Source organism: Schistocerca serialis, chromosome 3 (assembly GCF_023864345.2).
Source record: "Schistocerca serialis cubense isolate TAMUIC-IGC-003099 chromosome 3, iqSchSeri2.2, whole genome shotgun sequence".
In the NCBI taxonomy this organism is placed as follows: Eukaryota; Metazoa; Arthropoda; class Insecta; order Orthoptera; family Acrididae; genus Schistocerca; species Schistocerca serialis.
The window spans coordinates 74,861,476-74,885,517 of record NC_064640.1 but is presented as its reverse complement, the minus strand read 5'-3'; the positions used below and the strand labels follow the sequence as shown (position 1 = coordinate 74,885,517).

The 24,042-nt window shown below is 41.7% G+C and overlaps 1 protein-coding gene across 1 annotated transcript in view; it reads right to left on the bottom strand.

The window, feature by feature from the left end:
- LOC126470685 (dynein axonemal heavy chain 7-like) overlaps positions 1–24,042 on the bottom strand; it is a 762,325-nt gene that overhangs the window by 602,950 nt on the left and 135,333 nt on the right. The window contains exons 5-6 of the mRNA XM_050098686.1: positions 1,677–1,869; positions 1,361–1,566 (exon numbers count right to left, since the gene is read on the bottom strand). Of these exons, the coding sequence (XP_049954643.1) occupies positions 1,361–1,566; positions 1,677–1,869 (399 nt within the window). The remainder of the gene's footprint in view (positions 1–1,360; positions 1,567–1,676; positions 1,870–24,042) is intronic.

Genomic DNA, 24,042 nt, shown 5'->3' with positions numbered 1-24,042 from the left:
GGGAAACTGGCAACAGTACATGTCATCACAGAAGAGAAACTAGGGGGAAATCTAGAAACAATGCAGACTGCACAAGAATTCTTCCAGCTACACTTTCTCCTTAACCAACACAAAGTGGGCTCTACTACTAAAAAGTTTAAATTCAACCATACCCAAAAATTGAACACATGGAATGTGAAGAGAATGAAGTTTCCGAAGGCTGTATTTAGGTATTATTAGATTTGTGCTATGTGTAGAGAGAGATTTTCGCGAAGTATAACTTACATAACAACAAAATTTCACTTCAAAGCAGCATAAGCGAATTTGGCGGAAATTGCAGTTCATGGATTTTTTATTATATCTGAATGCTCACTCTGAGACTCTAATTTTTATTATTATTTCTGGTCTTAGAAATATTTCAACAATTCCTGGGTGAACTTGGTTGAAAATTTAATGATGTTGAACTTGTGAAATATTGAGTCCAGTTTGGCAACATTACTGATTTGTATCCACAGAAATGAAATTGTAGTTATTAGTCGCTTTACCATAATGAAATACTCACTATTGGCAATCAAGATGTGTTTGTTTTTCTTTGTGTTACCTGCATAAACTGTTGTATTGAGAATTAATTCACTGTCTGTAGCCTAAAGTGGATCCTGCCACGTTTCTAAAGTTCTATCATTCCAGATTACATACAGCTTAGGTATTTACAAATAACTACTTTCAGCAAATATTGCTGTTTATAGGATTATATTGCTATGCTCTGATAAGCAAAAAATCCACATTATTGATCTATTAATCCCTGAGAAGTTGGCAGGCAGTCAAATTTACTACATAATGCAACATTTAACATGACAAGCCAGTAAATCACAAACTGCAAAATGTTGGTGTATCTGTGTATAAAATATGTATTATTTTTGCCACAATATCATTATTAATATCTTCAGTAGAGAGAATGAACAGAAAAGGTCTCAGGATAGAGCCCTGTGGTACATCATGTTTAATTATTGTTTACTGGACAATTATCTTGATTTTTTAATGACATTTTCTTTAATTTCATCATGTATTTATGTTACTGTTTGCTGTGTGTCTTCTAAGTAAGACTTCATTCGTTTGTTTGGTATGTTTCTGATACCTTATAGGGCTAATTTTTTGATCACAGTGTCATGGTAATTAGTGCCAAATATATTTGACAGGTCCAGGAAACTATCAGTAGAGTCTCACTTGCCAAACAGTACCTTAAGATGAGATTCTAAATGCTTATTCATGCTTAGATTACAACCAGGACTTCCCATTTTTTTCTCTTGTGCTACAATATTATAAAGTTTCAGGTACATTCTGACAGTGGCGACATGTAATGAGGTGCTACATGGATATTTACCTGGTGAAAAATTGCTTGTTGTCTGCTGATTCTTTCCTAATGAGGGAACACCCTTGGATTACTCGTGAAAAGTCACGCAGATTGAAAATATAATGAGAATTTGCTGGTGTTGGGCGCAGAGTTTTCATTACTGATGTATAGACACTTAGAGTAGCTTGAACGATGTTTTGAACAGTGGACATAACATCCGCAGAAAAACCATTTTTCTGAAAAGTTTCAATATATTTTTAGAAAGAAACACATACAGTATTCTACAGAGTTCACAAAAATTTTACTAAAAGAGTAATTTTCCAGTATATGTCAGATGTATGTATACCTTCAGATTTGTCATTAATGTTGATGAAAATATTTTTGTCACAGTTTCATCAGAAAAATTGTTCATGAAGTATACATTTAGATGATGAAGTAACCGTTTGGTTACACACTGATGGATACCCGCTGGAAGTCTCATGGCAGCAAAAAATAAAATATTTTGCAAGAATATTTTTCCTCCAGTTCTTAAGTCATACCTAAACAGATAAACAGTATTATCAACACTTTTGACACTTATCAGTTTGTGATAAAGTAAGCTTCTTCATTGATAAAATTCATTATAATACATTCCAGCATTGTATTAATGTATGAAGACATAGTGGAGGAAAATTCTTAGATATTCTAAAATTGTTAAAAGCTACTGGCACCATATGCCAAATATGTAAGGAAAACCACATAGTGTAGTTGGCTGGGAGACCCTGATGGGTATGTTCAGCCATTTAATTAGAAATTGGTTTCTTTCTTTTGCAAACAATTACACCATTCCTTTCCAAAGTATGAGAGTTGTTGTTTTTGACAACATTTATAGTGTAGAAACAACAGTCAAGCTAAAAGTACTTTACAATGGATTACATACACTCTCAACCACAATAAAACATTTATGTCAATGGTTACCATCCTTTGATCCTCATACCATGATGGTAAGTGGTTGCAGTGAACAGAACAGGTGACGTTTGTGGCGCCATAACACCAGTTCCGTTCACTACCATCACCTGCCATCATGGTATACGGATCTGAGGATAGTCACATACTGACTGAAACTGGTAACCATTGAAATAAATGCATAATTACAGTTGATAGCGTTTGTAATCCATCCTTAAACTAGGAGAATTTTGTATTAAGAGTATGAATTAAGTGTATGTCACATTAATGGGTGCAAGTCATGTTTGTGTTGTATGAAGTGCATAATAATGTAGTACACACTAATTGTATAGTACAGGAAAATTGTAAAATTCTTAAGCTAGGAGGAACACTGATATAGTTTATATTACTGTAGTCAGCAGCTATAGAATAGAGCTGTAAAATTCATAAAAGCTAGTACCACTATCTCAGATATCAAAATCTTAAATATTAAAATGTATTGTTTTATAGGGGTTAAGCCACTTCGTTTGATAAAAATCAAGCAGAGATCAAGCAGAGAGTGCTTGAAAATTCTAGCTGCATTTATTTTGTTTGAGTGACCATACTTGCTAATATGTGTAAAAGAATATCCAATATTTACTTCACCTCTGATACCATAATGGCGACTTTCTCCCTGTACTGCAAGTTATCCTTTATTACTTTTGATATAGATTCCAGAAACATATGGTACCTGTACTGATTGACAACTGTCAGTTCTCTCAATTTTATAAAGAGAGAATGACAGTGGTCTACAGAAACGTCCTTTTACGCTATATAAAGAATTTATTTATTTATTTTGAAAAGGCTTATTATACGATGAGAATACCTCCACACAAGTTGGCCATAAGAAGTATATGACTGGGATAGTCCAAAGTATGTGACAAGAACATTATAACTTTTACCATATTTGTTTGTTTCCCCATGAATTAAGTTATTCAGGACATGTTTTCGCAAACATGGCTAATATGTTCCTCCTAGCAGAGTTTTGTATTGTTGTGTGCACGTTAAACTTTTACAGATTTAGTTTATAAATTCTTGGACTATCCCAAAATGTAAGCTTTTAGTTTTGTTTGGATTGCAGAGGAATGATGTCCCGAGATGCGAAATGTACTTTTATATCATCTGAATAGCATATGACTGACTGAGCTACAGAATGCAGCATTTCACTCATTGCAGTAACAGAGAAGAAGGATCCAAGAATATAACCCTGTGGAGCTCTAATGACAATTACAGCTGATGGGGAATGTCTGTTTTTGACTGAGACAGGCTGGGTTCTGTCACACAAATAGGAGACAATTGGTGCCTGTGTGGAGTTATGTATACCATACCTGTAGAACTCCAGCTTTTTAGTACCATGTCAGATGGAATACATTAAATGCTTTGCTTAGATCACACTCTACAAGTGACACCAAGTCCACAGAAAAGACATGAGAGTTGTTGTTTTTGACAACATTTCTAGTGTAGAAACTGCAGTCAGGCTAAAAGTATTTTAAAATGGATTACATACTCTCTCAACCACAATAAAACATTTATGTAAATGGTTACCAGTTTTGGTAAGTGTGTGACCATCCTTTGAGCCTTATACCATGATGGTATAAGTTTTTTATATTCATTTCAGATTTCTTCTGGTTTTGATGTATGCCTGTACTAGCCAACATTAGTGAATTCTATATGAAACCTCATTTATATTTCTCTGCAACATATTGTATTCAGCATTCCTAATTTGGATTTTTAGTTCCTCCAGTATGTGTGTCACACATTGACAAAATACTGGAGGGTCTTTTGAAAACATGAACATAAGAATGACAACAAACTCATTTTCCTATGCATATGGTGTCTGATAATACAAACATATCACTAAAACATTGAACAAAATAAAAAAAATCAAAACTAAAACTAAATTTTGAATGATTTATTGTTATATTCTCTCTTATTATTATTATATATATATACCTTTCATTTCATTTGCTTCGAGTCTGCAGGGAGTTCTCACCTGTAAGTCACTCAATTAATACAACTTTATAAGTTGAAATTACCTAACAAATGAAAACTGTGTCCTGGACTTTTATCTATACCTGAAACATCTTCCGTATCAGGCAATTTTCTTATCATCTTAGGTACTCCAGTGCAAAGCGTTTTATAGTCCTCTTCATACGCCATACCATAGATTTAGTCTCACAGTGTCTCTCACCTACTTTCAGTACTGTACAGAAGTTCTCTTGCATAATTTTCTGGATGAGCACTACTGGATCAGCACAAAGGATATGTCAGAGGAAATTTTTGTAACAATTTGCGAAACGCATTAGCTATGTTGCGGCATCGATGGCCAAAATCGATATATCGACATATAACATACCACTTACAACAATGAAAGAGTGTAATGATTATTGTTTTTATCTTTCTATTTCGTTATTATCTTGCTGTGTACTCTTATGACTTAAGTGTTTGCACCTTATTGTATGTGGATTTATGTTAATATAGTCAACAATTCATGGCAACAGTATCCAGATGTTATTTTACATACTCATACGAAGACCCCAGGTTGGTGACCCACGACAACTGTAGTATTTATATGAACTAAGAAAACACGCAGCGCTACTTTCCCAGTGAGGCAGTGGTTACCACGAACCATCAAAGATTATTGGGACACTTCGCCAGATTGTGCTTCTCTTAAGTTGTATAGCGCTTCAAACAATATGGAGCCACCCAAGTCCTAAGCTGCTAGTGTACATGGACGTGTAGATGCCGCGTGATGACATTCCAGATTGTCTCCCAAGGATCTGATTGAATTATCTCCAACGGAGGAGCAACAGAGATTAATACCTACTATGTTAAAGATACTACATTAGAGTCTTGCATACGGAAGCAATATCTTATGCTTACTTTCGATGTGAGCTTCCTCGCTGCTTTTTGAGGTAACGAACCCGTCCTTACTTCTCGGTGGAGCTCGGTCAGCCGAACCACACCGGAAGCTTTCCAAGTTTTCTACAGTGCTACGGCCGATCGATGGGGCTACACCCGACGATACACCTGGACTGGTTCAGTTAGTGCCATACAGACACTTTTCCAGCAATGTTTTTGCTGTTCAGCGGGTGTTAACAAAGGTCTCTCAGTTCCTACCAGAACAAGAACAAACGTGGTTCGCCATTGTAGAATCGGTGTTCTTGACTCACTAAGTTATTGACTATAGTGAGAAAAATTCCGCATTACTATATCACGTAGGAGAGCATGCTTCTATCATCAGCAATGTTATCATATCACCACCTGCTTTGAACAAATTTTGAGACAGCTAAGATGGCATCATTTCAAAGACTGTGCAAATCACCTGAGCAACAAATTCGACTGTTTTCTCAGAGCAGTTGAACGGATGGACATCCTCGCAGTTTTGGCGCCATATATGATCTCTAGTATATTCTGCATTATTACCAGACAATACACTGTGGGCTGTATGGGCAAGTAAATTACCTCACAGGATGCAAGTGTCCTTAATTTGTAACGAAGGACTCACATAAGAGGTTACATTACAGACAGCAGACCATGTTTACGCGTTACAAGATGGATATCCTTGCTACCCAGTAGCCACCAGCAGAACATGTACTTGGCATCAGTTCTGTGCTACTGCATGGCAGGCTGCTGCCAAGGATTGTTGATCTCATCCCGTGTTCCACAACATGGCGCCTACAGAGCTGCAGCAGCCATTTTGCCCTCCAACATGGCTAACAGTGGCCGAGCAGGACCAAATACATCTGAAGACTCTCGATGCTCACACCACAGGTCAGCACAGCACCTCGTGCTGACCGAGGTTCACCACAATCACCAGACAACAACAAACCAACGAGTGCTACTTACCACTCTTGGTGGTACCAGTGGCCAACAGATCATGGGATGGTGATGGTTCCATGTATGCTTCAAAGCGGCTGTGCATAAGTGGTATCCTCCATACAAGCACGCAAATGCCACTCACGATCTTCATTATGCTACAGAAATTGCGATATTATGAAAGTAAAAAACGTCAACTACGTGGATCAAACTGCTTTGCTTCCAGCATCTCACCCCTAGGACTACCTCTACATACTTGACAGTAGTATGAACTAATTATTTCTAGCCAACTCACGTTCTCAGATCAGCACAATACGAAACACCACTACTCTTCCTCACGTTGCAGATATCTTACCTTAATTCAAGGTGACAAATGGTTCAGTTATTAGGATGTATGCTAGATTGACTTTGGAAATGTCCAAACTTTCACATGGACTTTCATGAAAATGGAGATGAATGAATCACTGTTAGGGGCAGATTTTTTGAGCCATTTTCTCTTTTATCCCAGTTCGAGAGGAGTGCTGTTCAACAGAAAATCCGGTGAAAGCATTCAGGATAAGAATTGGAGACCTTTAGTGTAGCAGACTGTTTCCCAACATGTAGAAGCATTCAAACCCACTGTGTGCAAGCTTCAGCAGTTATGACCCTCAGTTTACCATCAACTGGCTGCAACTAATAAATTGTACATTGACATCAAAAGGGAAATGTCTTACATTGCAAAAGAAATATCCCTTGTTATCTGAGACCCTGTGTGGCCAACACACAAACAGGCAGAGCATAAACGTCAGTTTTCATCGATAAAAGCATCATCTATTACCAACACTAATCTAAACCATAACAGGACTTCAACCTCATGGGCATTTGGGGAAACATGAAGAACCTTCAGATGAAATTAAAAAACTTCATTAACAATCGCAGGGACGACAATGGATATAGGTACAATGATGAGTTGCTCACCTGGGATTTATCAAATTTGGACCTAATGGCCCCTAAAGGTGTTGAGAACACACGCCAATTCTGAAGAGAATCTGCAAAGCATTCAGCACTGTGTTACACAGATGGAATCATCGTGGAGTATAATGTCAACCCTCTAAACAATGTTCCTTCTACAGCAGTAACACATAAGTTAGTGACAGTGCAATCAGTACTGAGCCTCCCACATGTGTATGTTCAGTGCTTCCCAACCCACCCACCATTGTATTAAGGGAGATGCAGTGCATAAGATTTAAACTAAAGAGGGCCCTTCCACGGCGGCGGTTACTTCCTGATAATTTACAGATAGCAAAAGCTGTCATACACGGAGGGCATCACACGTCCTTCCAACAGTGCATCGGCCTTCCCAGTTCATTTAGTTCATAAAAAGGAGAAGAGAAGGTACTTTCCGGATGTGTGAAGATTACAGAGCTCACAATGATCAAACTATTGTTGACCCAACATTGGTGAGCGTCTGCAAGTGTATGTGCATGCGCTGTGTCAGCTGTACTACCTGTTGGGAGGTGTACCACCATGCCACTTGCTGCCGACCACTGTAACTGCTGGTGCTTCCCGGTCAAGGGCGTCAGGTGAGCAGCTGCTTCAAAACCTGCTCCTTTTCTTTTCCCCTTTGGTGTGCCTGTAAGAGTGCATATCGGCCAAATAACATACTTCATCCACCGTTTTGACAGAGGCTGAGTGCATTCCACGATGCGTCCTACACTTCACAACGCATTACCTCCCCACCATCACATCATGCATCTTCGCTACGGTATCCTCAAGTTATGACTATCTATAGGTGAGTGTGTGAAGTTTTTAAAAGCACCATGAAAGTGCATCGATGGAAAAAGGGAATTTCCCACAGCTGACGGTAGTTTTGCACCATATTCTAACCTTATTTCAAATTTAAATACGCCAATTTTAGTATTTTTTTCTGATGAGACAATTTTATCTAAATACTGCACAGGCGTATTGTAATTATTTAATAAAATTATTTTATTATATCTTCATGTATCTTGTTCTGCTATGATTTGTATATTACTGCATGGCATTTTCTACGTCTTTTGATCTCTCTTCTTCACATAATTAACTTTTACGAAAGAAACATGTCTCTGGGCAAATATTCGCATCTCAACTGTTGTGTTAAACGAGTGCACCGACTGATAAGAATTAGAAGCCAATATCTACCCAATAGAACTTGTAAAGAGTTTAGATATCCGATATTGGTGTCATGCTGCCTAATTGCCTAAAAGACAGAGTGCTTAAATAGAAGTAATTGACTTTGTTTGTATGGAAGTGGTCTTTGTTTACTAATTACTATCTTTGCAATTGCTTATCTTCTTGAATACTTAATTGTGGTCACAAATTCAAAGTAAGATTAGATTCCTCCTTCTTTCATCTATGATTGTGTACCAGGAACAAGTTTTTCAAGTTATCCTACTTAGATGTTACCTTCGTAGTATATGGGTTTGTTGACATTATATGTCTTTCCACTGCATGGTAACGATCAATTTATCTTTCTTGCCCTTCGTAATTTTTCTTGGACGTCTTGAATATTTCGTTGAGGATTTGTTTTTAATTTCTTCCATTAGATTTTACATGTGCATGAGGTGTGTAAAGTCCAAAATTTACGAGTTACAGAGACGTGAGTTTACCATTCATATGCCTCTTTCATTGGGAGAACAAATATAGCCTGTGTGAGCTACGACATCTTGTGGCTAAATGTCTCTGGTTACAGCAGATGTGATGCTGATTGTTGTGGGCGCCCAGCACGGCAGTTGTGGTTGTCGGTCAGAGTTGGCCAGTTGTTAAGATAAAGGTGCCATAATATGTGTTCGGCCATGTGCACGAAGATTGTTTAATGTTAGCGTGAGTGTAGGAATTGTCGTCCCAGAATGAATCATTTCAGACCGCAAGGTGTTATTCTAATCTTGTGGCATGATTTTGTTATTTTGAGTTCATAACTATCGTCTGCAAAGGCATTAATAATGAATAGTTGCATCTTACTCTGTTGTAGTTTCATAAATTGATTCACCGTCAATGAAATATTATTAACTAGTCAGCAGTTAAAAGGGAGAAGTATGCCCTGATATGGCTAGGTGTCAATGGAACACTAGTCGAGAAAGAGGTGTGCACCTAAGGGATGCCTCTCCTTGCGAGAGCGCACGACAGCTAGTCATAAGGAGCACAGATGTAAACATACCTTTTTAGATACTACTAGTCCCCCACACAGTAAGATACTAAAATAGTGCACAATTAAGTCGAAACCGCCAGTTCAGTGTGTAATCGATAATTTTTATATAAACTGACTGATATAATTATCAAGTCATTCGACTCGTAGAATAATAGATAAAATGATATATTAATTCATTGTCATGCATGATTACCTTAGGAAATACGCTTTCTACAGCCACTGTTTACTCACGCTTTATCCTAGTTAGTCCTGCTCCAGATCCAAAGGCTTTTAACGTAACTGACTGAGGAAAGATGGCGACTTCGTCATCTCGCCCTAAATGGTTTCTTTTGGGTATTATATGCCTTTCATATTTTTGGAAGCGTTTTCTCAGCAAAATAATCCACAAATGTTCCGTAACGTTTTGTAAGGCGTGTAGACCAACAGAAAATATTGCAACTCTGCCTTTACACTGTGTCATTAATTTCTGGATCATGGCCCATCAGATATAGCGAAAAATTATAAAAGACAATGCATTAGAGTGTAGTGGGATAAAAATACGTGTCTGCTTTATTACAAGTAAAAGAGGGAATAATGAGTTGCTCCGGTGTAGCAAATACGATACCCCCCAAAACAACACTTTGTCGCCTTTTGAAGAAAACTGATGATGTAAGAATCGGAATGCCTTACATATTGGTGGGTGTGCCGGCGCTCGTATGTAGGGGAGACTGGGGCAAGTTGGCGATGTTAACGATTAAACATTTTTAATAAATTCATTTTTTTGAAGAAAATATTTTTTCATTGCAAATATCATTAGACTGGTTTTTATTGCAATGTTCGTAATTATACACTCCCGGAAATTGAAATAAGAACACCGTGAATTCATTGTCCCAGGAAGGGGAAACTTTATTGACACATTCCTGGGGTCAGATACATCACATGATCACACTGACAGAACCACAGGCACATAGACACAGGCAACAGAGCATGCACAATGTCGGCACTAGTACAGTGTATATCCACCTTTCGCAGCAATGCAGGCTGCTATTCTCCAATGGAGACGATCGTAGAGATGCTGGATGTAGTCCTGTGGAACGGCTTGCCATGCCATTTCCACCTGGCGCCTCAGTTGGACCAGCGTTCGTGCTGGACGTGCAGACCGCGTGAGACGACGCTTCATCCAGTCCCAAACATGCTCAATGGGGGACAGATCCGGAGATCTTGCTGGCCAGGGTAGTTGACTTACACCTTCTAGAGCACGTTGGGTGGCACGGGATACATGCGGACGTGCATTGTCCTGTTGGAACAGCAAGTTCCCTTGCCGGTCTAGGAATGGTAGAACGATGGGTTCGATGACGGTTTGGATGTACCGTGCACTATTCAGTGTCCCCTCGACGATCACCAGTGGTGTACGGCCAGTGTAGGAGATCGCTCCCCACACCATGATGCCGGGTGTTGGCCCTGTGTGCCTTGGTCGTATGCAGTCCTGATTGTGGCGCTCACCTGCACGGCGCCAAACACGCATACGACCATCATTGGCACCAAGGCAGAAGCGACTCTCATCGCTGAAGACGACACGTCTCCATTCGTCCCTCCATTCACGCCTGTCGCGACACCACAGGAGGCGGGCTGCACGATGTTGGGGCGTGAGCGGAAGACGGCCTAACGGTGTGCGGGACCGTAGCCCAGCTTCATGGAGACGGTTGCGAATGGTCCTCGCCGATACCCCAGGAGCAACAGTGTCCCTAATTTGCTGGGAAGTGGCGGTGCGGTCCCCTACGCCACTGTGTAGGATCCTACGGTCTTGGCGTGCATCCGTGCGTCGCTGCGGTCCGGTCCCAGGTCGACGGGCACGTGCACCTTCCGCCGACCACTGGCGACAACATCGATGTACTGTGGAGACCTCACGCCCCACGTGTTGAGCAATTCGGCGGTACGTCCACCCGGCCTCCCGCATGCCCACTATACGCCCTCGCTCAAAGTACGTCAACTGCACATACGGTTCACGTCCACGCTGTCGCGGCATGCTACCAGTGTTAAAGACTGCGATGGAGCTCCGTATGCCACGGCAAACTGGCTGACACTGACGGCGGCGGTGCACAAATGCTGCGCAGCTAGCGCCATTCGACGGCCAACACCGCGGTTCCTGGTGTGTCCGCTGTGCCGTGCGTGTGATCATTGCTTGTACAGCCCTCTCGCAGTGTCCGGAGCAAGTATGGTGCGTCTGACACACCGGTGTCAATGTGTTCTTTTTTCCATTTCCAGGAGTGTATATCATTTTATTCTAATGTTATCCGAATTTTTTTGTTAATTTTAGAAAGTAATGCAAAACTGTCATGTTGCCCCAGAACTGGGGCAAGATGACTTTGACCACGGGGCAAAATATCACTTAATAAAACTGCTATACATTTTTATTATTATAAATATTAATACATTATTGTACATACATTAACAAAAGTCACATAAAAATTTCCCTTCTTCACAATTTGAGCAGTCTTCGTGCCACCATCTACAGCACTCATAGCACTGTATCCAGTCTTCTGATGGAGGGTCTTCATATGTCTCATCACATCCAGGACACTGAACTAAACTTTCTTGGGGAGCATTGGTTGATTTTACCGAAATTCTGGGTTTTTTATTTCCATCAGAAGAGGAAAACGCTAGATTCTTAGTAAAACTTCTATTTCTTGTATCACGAGCCTGTCGTCTATGTTCCTATAGAAGTTCTTCTTTCATCTTTTGTGCTTCTTTCTGCTCTAAACTGTCTTTCATAGGCGTGCTTGTTAAAACATTTGCACATTGTTTGTGAGTTCTACGTTTCCTCATGTTTGGTTTTTCTTTTGGCACTGGTTTTAGGTCAAAAATACTTCTGCATAATTTTGGTTTATCCAGATGGGCACTACTTGAAGGTCCTGCTTCTTCATTCAGCTTTTTTGAGGACAAGACATAGGTTCTTCACTCCGAACTGCAGGATTTTCATGTTCAGTAGGACTGTCTGAAGCAAGAGCATGGTCTGTGACGTCTGCTACAGCAAAATCATCTTCATCAGACACAAGAGGATCATAAGGCTCGATTTCACATTTTCTGAATCCCTTCACGGCATTCCCAATGGTAGCTGCTTTGAAATAGGCAGTGCTCAGTAGCCCACCAACATTTTTGTCAGTAATCGCCTGCCCTGGATGAGTGACCATAAAGTTATCACAAGCTTGGCTATAATAGCTCTATAAAGGTCCAAAACATGAAACGTCCAGTGGTTGTAGGCGATGGGTAGTGTGAGGTGGAAATCCAACCATAATTATATTATGTTCCCTGCAAAATTTGATGGCCTCCAGCGTTATGTGAGATTTATGGTTGTCAACCAGCAACAAAACTGGTGATTCAGAAGTCGGCTTAACATGAGAATTAAAATGCTGCAAAAACATCACAAATGTATCTCCATTGCTCCATCCATTGTCACTACAGTGTCCAGTTGTTCCTGGTGGTGCTCTTTCCACAAGCTCAGGTCGCATCCGTTTTGGTCTACAGGAGGGATGATGGAACATTAGGAAACAGCGTTTGTCGTAAGCCCACGCATACAGACCGATATCTTCATGCATCAAGTTGTCATCCGTTGTACAAACGCATAGGGGTCCTATGTACATTGGTAAAAAGAACCTATGGTATCACACGTGCAGATGGGAACTGGATCATCTGAAACCAGTGTTCAAGCAGAATGGTTATACCGACAATCAGATCCATCGTGCCCTACAGACCTGACCTCCGCGGGAACCAACAGTAAATACAAGCAAATCGGTGCCGTTACTACCTTTCGTGGAATGCATATCTTCAAAAATAGGAAGAATTTTAAAGAGATTTGGCTCACTGAAGTATGATTTGGGTTTGAGGAAGCCCGGTGTCTACAGAATTCACTGCCATTGAGGGGAAAGCCTATATTGGACAAACGATTCGTTCGGTCCAGGATCGATGCGTGGAGCACCATTGCCACCGTTCCAGATAGAAAAATCTGCCGTTGCAGAAAATCATCTTACTAAAGGACATAAACTGTTGTATGATGAGACGTAAGTGGTTGCCCCTCCGTCGCGTTATTGGGACTGTGTAGTGAAAGAATCTGTTGAAATCCGGCTCTGAAAACATTACAAACAGAGATAAGTGGTACCCTTTAAAGTAAGAGTTGGAACCCTGTTTTGTTTGACATTAAAAAACAATGGTCTTTGTTTCGGACATCAAAAGGGGTCAACAATTTTCGATTTAGATTTATCGATTCCGCTAGTTTTCACAACCGGTGCGCTGTCATGCTTTCGAGGGCAGCTACGTTCGCGCATGCGCGGTGAACTTGCTGCGGTTTGGTTTCAGTTTCCGACGAGTTAGTGCGACGGCTTACTCACTGGCAGATGGCGGCCACGTGGACCGCCGAAGTATTGTGTCAAGATTACATTACCTTCCGGCTGGAGACCCGATATGAATATAATTTGACGAGTGGTTTGTTAATACAGAGCCTCAATTGATAAGGATTGTGAAGATTTTGGAGAGGCTTGAAAGAAGAAAAAATGATGGTACTTGCACAGACGCAGAAAGTAGTAACATCGTAGTAGTTATGGGGAATATTGATGGATTGTCAGCTCCAATATCTTGTAAGAATGGGGGGTCTGAATTGTCTGTGGTGCCGGATGAAGTATGTGTGTGCTGCACTAAAGTAGGTAAGTGTGTGGATAGCAACATGGGTGAGAAAGTGCAGTAGTGTCCACCGCACTGGGTGACATTGGGTGTTGTTTAGGCATGATCAAGGATTTTCGTGTCGTACTCATTAGAACTGCAGGCGGTGATTTTGTTGCAGATACTATGGAGGATGCCTGGTAAGCTATCGATAAATTTGATTGTATTGCAGATGTTGTGGATAACAAAGTGGTATTGATTTTATTTTAACGGGGAAGCTAAAACAGCTTAGGTCTAACCCACCAATGCCCGCACCGTAACTGAGTTTAATGTGCGGTATCGCTCCCTGTATATCTAGTAAAGCCAACCAATGCCCTTGACTAGTGCACGGAGTCCCTTTACCAGTATTTGCTGGACACAATTTCTTCAGGTCTAGTTGTCCTGAAGATTCTGTATCTTTTGCTTTCCAATGCCATGCATTCGAAGATTAGGTATGATGCAGTTTCTTCACCCTCATCACAGATCCTACATTTAGGGTCTTCTTCCACTATATCCATTGTATGCAGGTGTTTTTTGAAATTCCCATCGCCTGTCATGACTCCAGTCATGAGTTTGATCTCTTTCCTGTTCAATCCCAGGGTTACAGAGCTTCTTTTAAAACATGGCTTGGGCATCATTTGTTTATGGATCTTGGTCCAATATTATATGTGCTGTTTCCCAAGCCAGTTCCGTAGTTCTAGTTTGATCATAGCCTTGGTAATTGTCAGGACAGGTTCCGATCCAATAAATGGAGTCATTGCCCCCTTCCTGTCCAATCTGTCGGCTTGTTCATTGCCACAGATCCCTGAGTGGCCAGGGATCCATACTAGGTTTACCCTATTGCTTCCCCCTAGCTCCACCAGGGCCCTGTGGCATTCTGCAACAAAAAAATGGTTCAAATGGCTCTGAGTATTATGGGACTTAACATCTGAGGTCATCAGTCCCCTAGAACTTAGAACTACTCAAACCTAACTAACCTAAGGACATGACACACATCCACGCCCGAGGCAGGATTCGAACCTGCGACCGTAGCAGTCGCGTGGTTCCGGACTGAAGCGCCTAGAACCGCTCGGCCACCGCGGCCGGCCATTCTGCAACAATCTTAGATCTTGTTGCAGAAGCTGACAATGATTTCAGGGCTGCCTGGCTGCCTGAATAGATGTAGATACTACGGTCATTGTAACTAAGTGGTATAGACGCATTTGTTCCCGAAGAACGCAGCTTTGTCGCCACCAGTGCTGGTGCCACCTCCTCAGAAGAGGGGAGAGAGTAAGTGAAGAAAGAGGAAACGCGTTTGTATTGTGAGTGATTTGGTCAACAAAGCTAAATCTCTTCAGGAGTGGGTGCCTGAAGATCATGAGGTTCGCAAAAGTGATGACGCTTGCAGTGTAATATGTACTAAAGGTAAAGTGGAGTGTCATGCTAAAGCACACCTGCTGCGATGCATGGTGGAATTTGAGGTGACATTGCTGCAGCTGAGGAAACTGTCACCTGTGATAAGCAGCCACAACGCTGATGTGTTGTGAAGGACAAACAAATTACACTCTAGGTCAAATCCCTTCGGTTCAGTTCGTGTGGTGTAGTACCGCCAGCTGCAAGGAAATGTAACATTGCAAGAAGGATTCAATCTGTGATTAGCATTGGAATGACAGAAATATGGAGAACTAACCGTCAACATACTGTGCGTGGTAGACCCGTATGTGGTTTATGTGTGAGCGTAGTTTTAGGGGAGAATTTTCTGGGAAAACAAAAGGGAAAGTTTTTGTCGCAGTGACAAAATTCCAAATCATGTGCCAAGGCAGCAGGTAAAGAAACCACTGGGCAGACGAATAGAAATGCTGGACATAAGAGATCAGTGAAGTAAGACTATTTACTGTGAAAGATGATTTGTTAATGAGTTTTCAAGTAGCATTTTTAGTTAGTTTTTTGGCAATGACGTTGGAGGGTTTGTTGTTTTCTGTGTATATATGTTGTGATTAAGAGTACGAATACTTTTTTCAGGGAGTAGGTTGTTTAATGGATTATGTAGATATTTTGGGTATTCTGAATGATTGGATGTTGTGCTATAATGCACCAAAGAGATTAATAAACTAGTGCCCTCCAGCGATTTTTTGTGTGATGATTAATAAGGGTAAGTCAGGCAGCACTTGCTGGCCAAGACACAGCAGCAACAGGGAAGTAAACGACTTTGTGACATTTTATGAGTTCCTAACCAGGAGCGAATTATATAGTTTCATTTGGGCGCTTTTGTAGTTTAGTTTTTGAATTTCTGTCCGTTAATTTAATATTTAATAGGCACAGTTCTCGCAATTTCGCTTGTGTCGGAAAGTAACCGATTTTGTGACATTTTACAAGGTCCTAACCAGGAGCGAATTATTTAGTCGCACCTGTGTGCTTTGGTAGTTTAGTTTTTGAATCTCTGCATTCTAATCTATTTTATAAGATACAGTTCCTGCGTTTTCGTCAACGTCTACAGTAGAGTTTCGTATTATATGTCAATAGCCGTTTGTCTGAGTAGTGTAGTTTTCCACCATCTTTAGTATGGATAGCGACTGTGACTGTTGTGTGCAGATGTGAGCTGAGTTGGTGATTGGTCTCAGCTCCAGGCTGTGTTGGCTTTGGTTACAAAGGTTGAGAATGCAGTGGATGGGCATTACTGTTGTGGACTGGCCATGGGGATCCAATGGACGTCCAGCACGACCCTGAGTCCTCGTATTGGTCTGCATTGGTGGCCAATCAAGTTACTGCTCGCATTGAGGTTGACTCCTCATCCATGACTGAGCGGGAGGTCGCCTCGATGTGTGGCTGGCTGTGGGAGACTTCCTGGAGGGGTGGGGGGGGGGGGGGGGGGGGGGCAACTGTAAGGCCTCCCTGGTTAGTCTGACAAACAGGTTCCAGGTGTTACCTGTGTCTGACACTGTCCCACAGCCAAATTCAGTTGCTTGTCCTGTTTCAGAGGAAACTTCTCGGCCTGAAAGGTGCAGGTAGTCACAGAGGATGGGATTACTGGTAGCTGGGAGGTCCAATGTTAGCTGCATTATGGGATCCCTTAGGGACATGGCTACCAAGAAGGGGAAGAAAGCTATTCTGCTCTCCGTCGCTTTGGATTGGAAGAGATTCTCTCTGGTTTCGATTGGCTATCAGAAGTGGTAAAGAGTGCCAGACTTCCTTGCGAGATGAAAGCAGAGCTCATGATTTGCAGCTTGGTCAACAGGACCTATTGCGAGCCTCTGGTACAGTGATGAGTGGAGTGTCTGAATCAGTGGCTCAGACTGTTCTGCGACCGTGTAGGCTGCTCACTCCTCGACTTGCGCCGTAGGGTCGTGGGGTTTTGGGTTCTGCTAAATAGGTCAGGAGACCATTTCAAGCAGGAGACTGCTACATGGCTATCGGGGGCTGTGTGGCGTGGACTGGGCGGTTTTCTAGCTTAGAAGGCCTTGGGGAAACACAGAAGAGGCTTCAGTCTCAAAGGGTGCAGGTCGAACACAGGAAGAACGTAGATCTGGGAACCATCGGCATAAGAGTTGTAAATTGTCGTAGTCGTGTTGCGTAGGTACCAGAGCTCCAAAAGGTTGTACAAAGAACTGATCCTCAAATCGTTACAGGCACTGAAAGCTGGATATAAGTTCAGCAGAAATTTTTGCGAAGGATTTAACGGTGTTCAGAAAGGATAGGCTAAATACAGTTGACGGCTGCGTGTCTGTTGCTGTACGATGGTTCAAATGGCTCTGAGCATTACGGGACTTAACTTCGGAGGTCATTAGTCCCCTAGAACTTAGAACTACTTAAATCTAACTAACCTAAGGACAACACATACATCCATGCTCGAGGCAGGATTCGAACCTGCGATTGTAGCGCCTGGAACCGCTCGGCCACTGTTGCTGTAAGAAGTAGTTTACCTTGTAGCGATATTGAAGTAGATAGCTGCTGTGAGCTAGTATCAGATAAGTCATTCTTGGCAACCGGAATGAAATAACAATTGGATCCTTTTACTGACCTCCCAACTCAGACGATGCAGTTGTGAAAGGTTCAAAGAAAACTTGAGGCTGATTTCAAACACATACCCGACTCATAAAGCTATGTTTGGTGGTGGCTTTAATTTAGCCTGGATATGATGGTGGAAATACGTGTCTGAATCCGGAGGTACGCATGAAACTTCATCCGAAATTGTGTTAAACGCATTCTCTGAAAATTATTTCCAGCACTTAGTTCATGAGCGCACTCGAATAGTAAACGGTTGTGAAAGCACACTTGACCTGTTAGCAAGAAATACTCCTGAGCTAATAACAAGCATCAGAACGGATAGAAAGATTAGTAGACACAGGGTTGTCGTAGCGAGACTGAATACCGTAAATCTCAAATGCTCCAAAAATAAACGAAAGGTTTATCTATTCAGCAAAGGAGATAAAAATTTGCTTGACGCGTGCCTGAGAGACTACCTCCACACCTTCGAAATTAACAATGCAAGTGTAAACCAGATGTGGGTTGACCTTAAAGAAATATTATCGACAGCAGTTGAGAGATTTATACCAAATAAATTAACGAAAGGTGGAGCTGATTCCCAATGGTATAAAAAGAGGTCGGAACATGCCACATACCTGAGATTGGCGATGTTTTACAAAAACCAGCAATTTAGCGCGGACTTTAATGCGATGTGCTTATAATAGTTTTCACAAAGAAACTTTGCCTCGAAACATAGCACAAAATCCAAAGAGATTCTGGTCGTATGCAAAGTATGCTAGCGGCAAGACACAATCAATGGCTTTTCTGCGTGATAGCAATGGAAATACTATCTATGGATGACAATGCTGTTAAAGCAAAGTTACTAATCACAGTCTTCCGAAATTCCTTCACCAAAGAAGACGAAGTAAATATTCCATAATTCGAATCAAGATCAGCTGCCAGCATGAGTAACTTAGAAGTAGATATTCTCGCAGTAATGGATCTGCTTAGATCACTTCATAAAAGCAAGTCTTCCAGTCCAGATTGTATACCAATTAGGCCACTTTCAGAGTAAGCTGATGCAATACCTCCATACTTAACAATCATATACAACCGCTCCCTCGACGATAGGTCCATACCCAAAAACTAGAAAGTTACACAGGTCACGGCAGTACTCAAGAAAGGCAATATGTGCAATCCACTAAATTACAGACCCATATCAGTAACGTCGATATGCAGCAGGATTTTGGAACATATATTGTGTTCGAACATTATGAGTTACCTCGAATAAAACGGTCTCTTGACATATAATCAACATGGATTTAGAAAAAATCTGCATATGAAACACAACGAACTCTTTGCTCACACTAAGTGTTGAGTGCTATCGACAAAGGATTTTAAATTGACTCCGTACTTATAGATTTCCTGAAGGCTTTTCACACTATATTTCACAAGGAGCTTGTAATCAAACTGCGTTCTTGTGGAATATCATCTCAGCGACTGGATTCTTGATTTCCTGTCAGAGAAGTTACTGTTCTTAGTAACTGATGGAAAGTCATCGAGAAAACAGAAGTGATATCTCCAGAATGAGATTTTCACTCTGCAGCGGAGTGTGCGCTGATATGAAACTTCCTGGCAGATTAAAACTGTGTGCCGGACCGAGACTCGAACTCGGGACATTTGGCTTTCGCGGGCAAGTGCTCTACCAACTGAGATACCCAAGCACGACTCACGCCCCGTCCTCACAGCTTTGCGTCTGCCAGTACCTCGTCTCCTACCTTCCAAACATAACAGAAGCTCCCCTGCGAACCTTGCAGAACTAGCACTACTGAAAGAAAGGAGAGCACTTGCCCGCGAAAGGGATAGGTCCCGAGTTCGAGTCTCGGTCTGGCACACAGTTTTAATCTGCCAGGTAGTTTCAGAGGTGATATCTGTCGTTCCCCAAGATAGTGTTGTAGACCCTGTGTTGTTCCGTATCTATGAGGTTCATTCAGATGAAGCCTGGTTAGTGCGTCTACCTTTGCTTTACACATAAGATGGCACCACGTAACAGCGGGTATGGTGGTGCCATCTATTGGTAGAGGCACTGAAGCGTGCGCAACGTTTGATGTTGCATAGTGCCAGCGTCGTTTCACGCCGAAGAGAAGATGGTCACACAAGTTATCGTCCACCACCAAACACGCAGGCGAGTAAGCAGGAACAACGAGGAGTGATTCGATTTTTGGCGGCGGAGGGAGTAGGAGGCCGTGAAATGTATCGATGGATGAAGGCTGTGTGCGTTGAGTACAGTCTGAGTCGTTCAAGTGTTGTGGAATGGAGCAAACGATTGCTTGCGGGCCGCGAGTCACTGAAGACGATGCTCGTGCTGGAGAGGCTCATCGTGTGATCACACCGGAAATGATTGCGGAAGTGAATGCTTAAGTCTTGGACAACCACAGAATCACTGTGGACGAGATCCATCGGTTACTGGGTTTTAGCGTGGGCACCGCCCACACCATAATGCATCAACACTTGAACTTTCAAGAACTCTGTGCGCAATGGGTTCCCCACCAGCATCCACCGTACAGTCCCGACCTTTCACCGTGTGACTTTCATGTGTTTGGACGCATAAAACAAGCTATTCGCGGACATCAATTTGCACCGGACGACGAAGTGTGTGACTGGGTCCAGGCCTGGATCGGACAGCAGCCTACTAGCTTCTTCAAGGATGGAATCGACCGGTTAATGTCGCAATGGGATTAATGTGACTACAGTTTTGGCAACTATTTTTGAGTGTGTGTACATTTTTCAGTTAATAAAATCGTTACCGTTACTTTACACTAGCGACCGGGTTTCATTTGAATGCCCCCTTATATATAAACGATTTAGTAGACAATCTGACCATCCGTGTTAGATTGTTTTGCGGATGATACTGTCGTTTATCGTCTACTAAAGTCTACAGATCAAAATCAATTGCAAAACGATTTAAAGAAGACATCTGTATGGTGTGAAAATTGGCAACTGACCCTAAATAATGAAAAATGTGAGGTCATCCACATGAGTGCGAAAATGAAGCCTTTAATCTTCGGTTACGCGATAAATCAAGCAAATCTAAAAGCTGTAAATTCAACAGAATACCTAGGAATCACAATTACGAACAATTAAAATTGGGAAGAACACATAGAAAATGTTGTGGGGAAGGCGAACCAAGGACTGCGTTTTATTGGCAGAACATTTAGAAGATGCAAGAGAGCTTCTAAAGAGACTGCCTACACTACACTTTTCGTCCTCTTTTAGAGTAATGCTCGGTGGTGTAGGATCCTTACCAGATAGGGTTAACGGAGTACATCAGGAAAGTTAAAAGAAGGGCAGCACGTTTTACATTACCGAGAAATAGGGGAGAGAGTGTCATGGACATGATATAGGATTTGGCGTGGACACAATTAAAACAAAGGTGTTTCTCGTTGCTGCGGGATTTTCTCATGAAAATTCAATCACAAACTTTCTGCTCCAAATGCAAAAATATTTTGTTGACGCCGACCTACATAGGGAGAAACGATCATCGCAATAAAATAAGGGAAATCAGAACTCGCATAGAAAGATGAAGTTGTTCGTTTTTTCCGCACACTGTTCGAGAGGGGAATAACAGGTAATTACTGTGAAGATGGTTCTATGAACTCTCTGCCAGGCTCTTAAATGTGATTTGCAGAGTAGTCATGTAGATGGAGATGTAGTTATATGGTACGTTGAAAAACCTGGACAACCAGGAGTCAGTTTTAACAGTTGTGTTCTGTTCTGTGTGATTTTGTGGTGAATTTATAAAGATAACTTACTGTTAATTGGTTGTTAAGAGCGGAGACGAGAGCAATGAATCTGGTAACACTGCACTGTTAGTTTGTAAACGCATACTCAAAGAAGCTGTTGGTCATGGCTTAATGTATAAAGCCAGTGGGCTAATACCACAGCTTAAGTGCACAGTCAATGAACCTTGTGTTTTAAACTGACTAGTCTTAAGAAATATGTACTGTATACAATATTCGGTTTGGGAATGTATGTTGAATCTTTGTACAGTTACCATGAACTAAGATCCAGAGACCGCATTTGCGAGAGAAGGAGATGTCTAGCACTGCTGACCAAAACTCTGTTGTATCAGGTGCGGCAGTGCCACCGGTCGATTTCCACACGGCCGTTCATGTCAGACGCCAGCAACGCATAACTTCGACAGAGCAGAATCCGCCAACTACAGGCCTACAGCTGGCCCTAAGACCATCGCTGTGGACATAGTGCCTTCCAGGTAGTGATCAACCTCCAGGGCCATTCAGCCACAGCCAGCCTTCTGCCCGGCAGTGCAGCCCCCAACCACCTATGCCTGGATGGGCGTAATGGCGTTGTATGTCTCTACTCACCAAGGCGGAAACCGCAACTGAGGGCTGTCTTGCCTACTTTGAGCTACAGAGCCGTGCCCGGGCGGTACACACGCTACTGTGATTCTGCATGTCAGAATTGAAATCCAGCCGCTGGCATCATAACAAGCCACTGGTCGATTGTTTTGCTTCAGTGCTGTCACACTCACTGTCTTCAGGATGCGCCCAAGTATGCCACAGCAGGGCATAGCTATGAGTGTTGTAGTTAGTTCTTCAATAAAACGTACGGTTAATGATGATATCATTATGAGCGAGCGTTGGTTATCATCCTGACAACAACCCACAGTCTCAACTCAACCCTATCACTGCAGAAGTCATCCATCCTGAGCCTCTACAATTTATACAATTACGTACGATACAATACAAGGCCATTCTATTAATACATGATGATGATGAAGTCCCATACTCCTTGACAGAGCGTAAGGGACGATGCGGGAGACCCGCATCACTGTACTAGGCAAGGTCCTTGCGCAGGTGGCTTGCCATTGCCTTCCTCCGACCGTAATGGGGATGAATGATGATGATGAAGACACAACAACACTCAGTCATCTCGAGGCACGTGAAAATCCTTGACTTCGAAGGGAATCGAACCCGGGACCCCGCGCTCGAGAAGTGAGAATGCTACCGCGAGACCACGAGCTGCGGACCTACTAATACATACAAAGGAGAAAACCCATAACAATAATTTGAATGAAAATGGTTAGGTGTTGACATAGATATCCTCTAAGACATCGTTCGAATTAATATAAGTTATGATATCAACGTTTATATCAATATAAACAAAAGTTAAATGCTGTTCGTTGGTAAGCGCATTAGTTGAGAACTGCTGGTCCGATTTGGCTTTTTTTTATTTTTTAAAAATGTTCGTAATAGGACGAAAAAGAATTTTAGGGAAAGAAGAATTGAAGACTTTGCTCGAGAAACTGAAAAAATCGGGAAAAACTGAAACTGCTTTCTTTCTATGTGATTTTTGTATGAATTCAAGGCCATAACTCTCGATTCGAACGATGAATATGTGTAGTTCTTTTTTTGTATCTTGGAAAAGTTTTCAGAAGAACAACATATTTAATTGATTCTTTCTTTTTTGTTTTGTTTGTTATGCTTCCAGGATGGAAATGACTCAACTGGTTATTTTCAATTTTTAAAAAAAATGGAAGATCTGTAGAAAACTCTGAAAAAAACGCATTCCAGCAAAAGTAAAACAAAATTAAATTTGTTTTTATTTTCGCGTTGTTTCGCGATCTGTACAACAAATGTAGTGATTGTAGTTCTATTCCAATTCAAATTTATTTCGCTACTGCGTCGAAAATGTCGTTTGGCAGCTGATTACCAAGTTGCGCATAACGGCAATCGGTTACATAGTGCCGGAAAATTGATCAGTTGTTTATTTTCAGTTGAACAGTGGTTGTTTATAAGTTCATCGCAATCGTTTCATGAAATGAATTAGGATTCGTCGTTTTATCCCAAACAAGTTTACAGATTTACCAACGAAATAGAGTTCTGAAGTGACAAACGGTTATACAGTGGCAACAAAGTGAATCAATTGTCCATTTTCAGTTGAATCGTGGTTATTCGCTTCGCACATTACGTGCGACACAACTGAATTGAACTTATACATTTTAATCGCACAGCAATGACGCCAATAAGCAGAAATTTAGGTCGCAAAACTTGCAATGCTACAAACCAATCGAATTTTCGGTCTAGTCGAACTGCAAAGCAACACGAAGAGCGAAGTGAAATTGAACGGA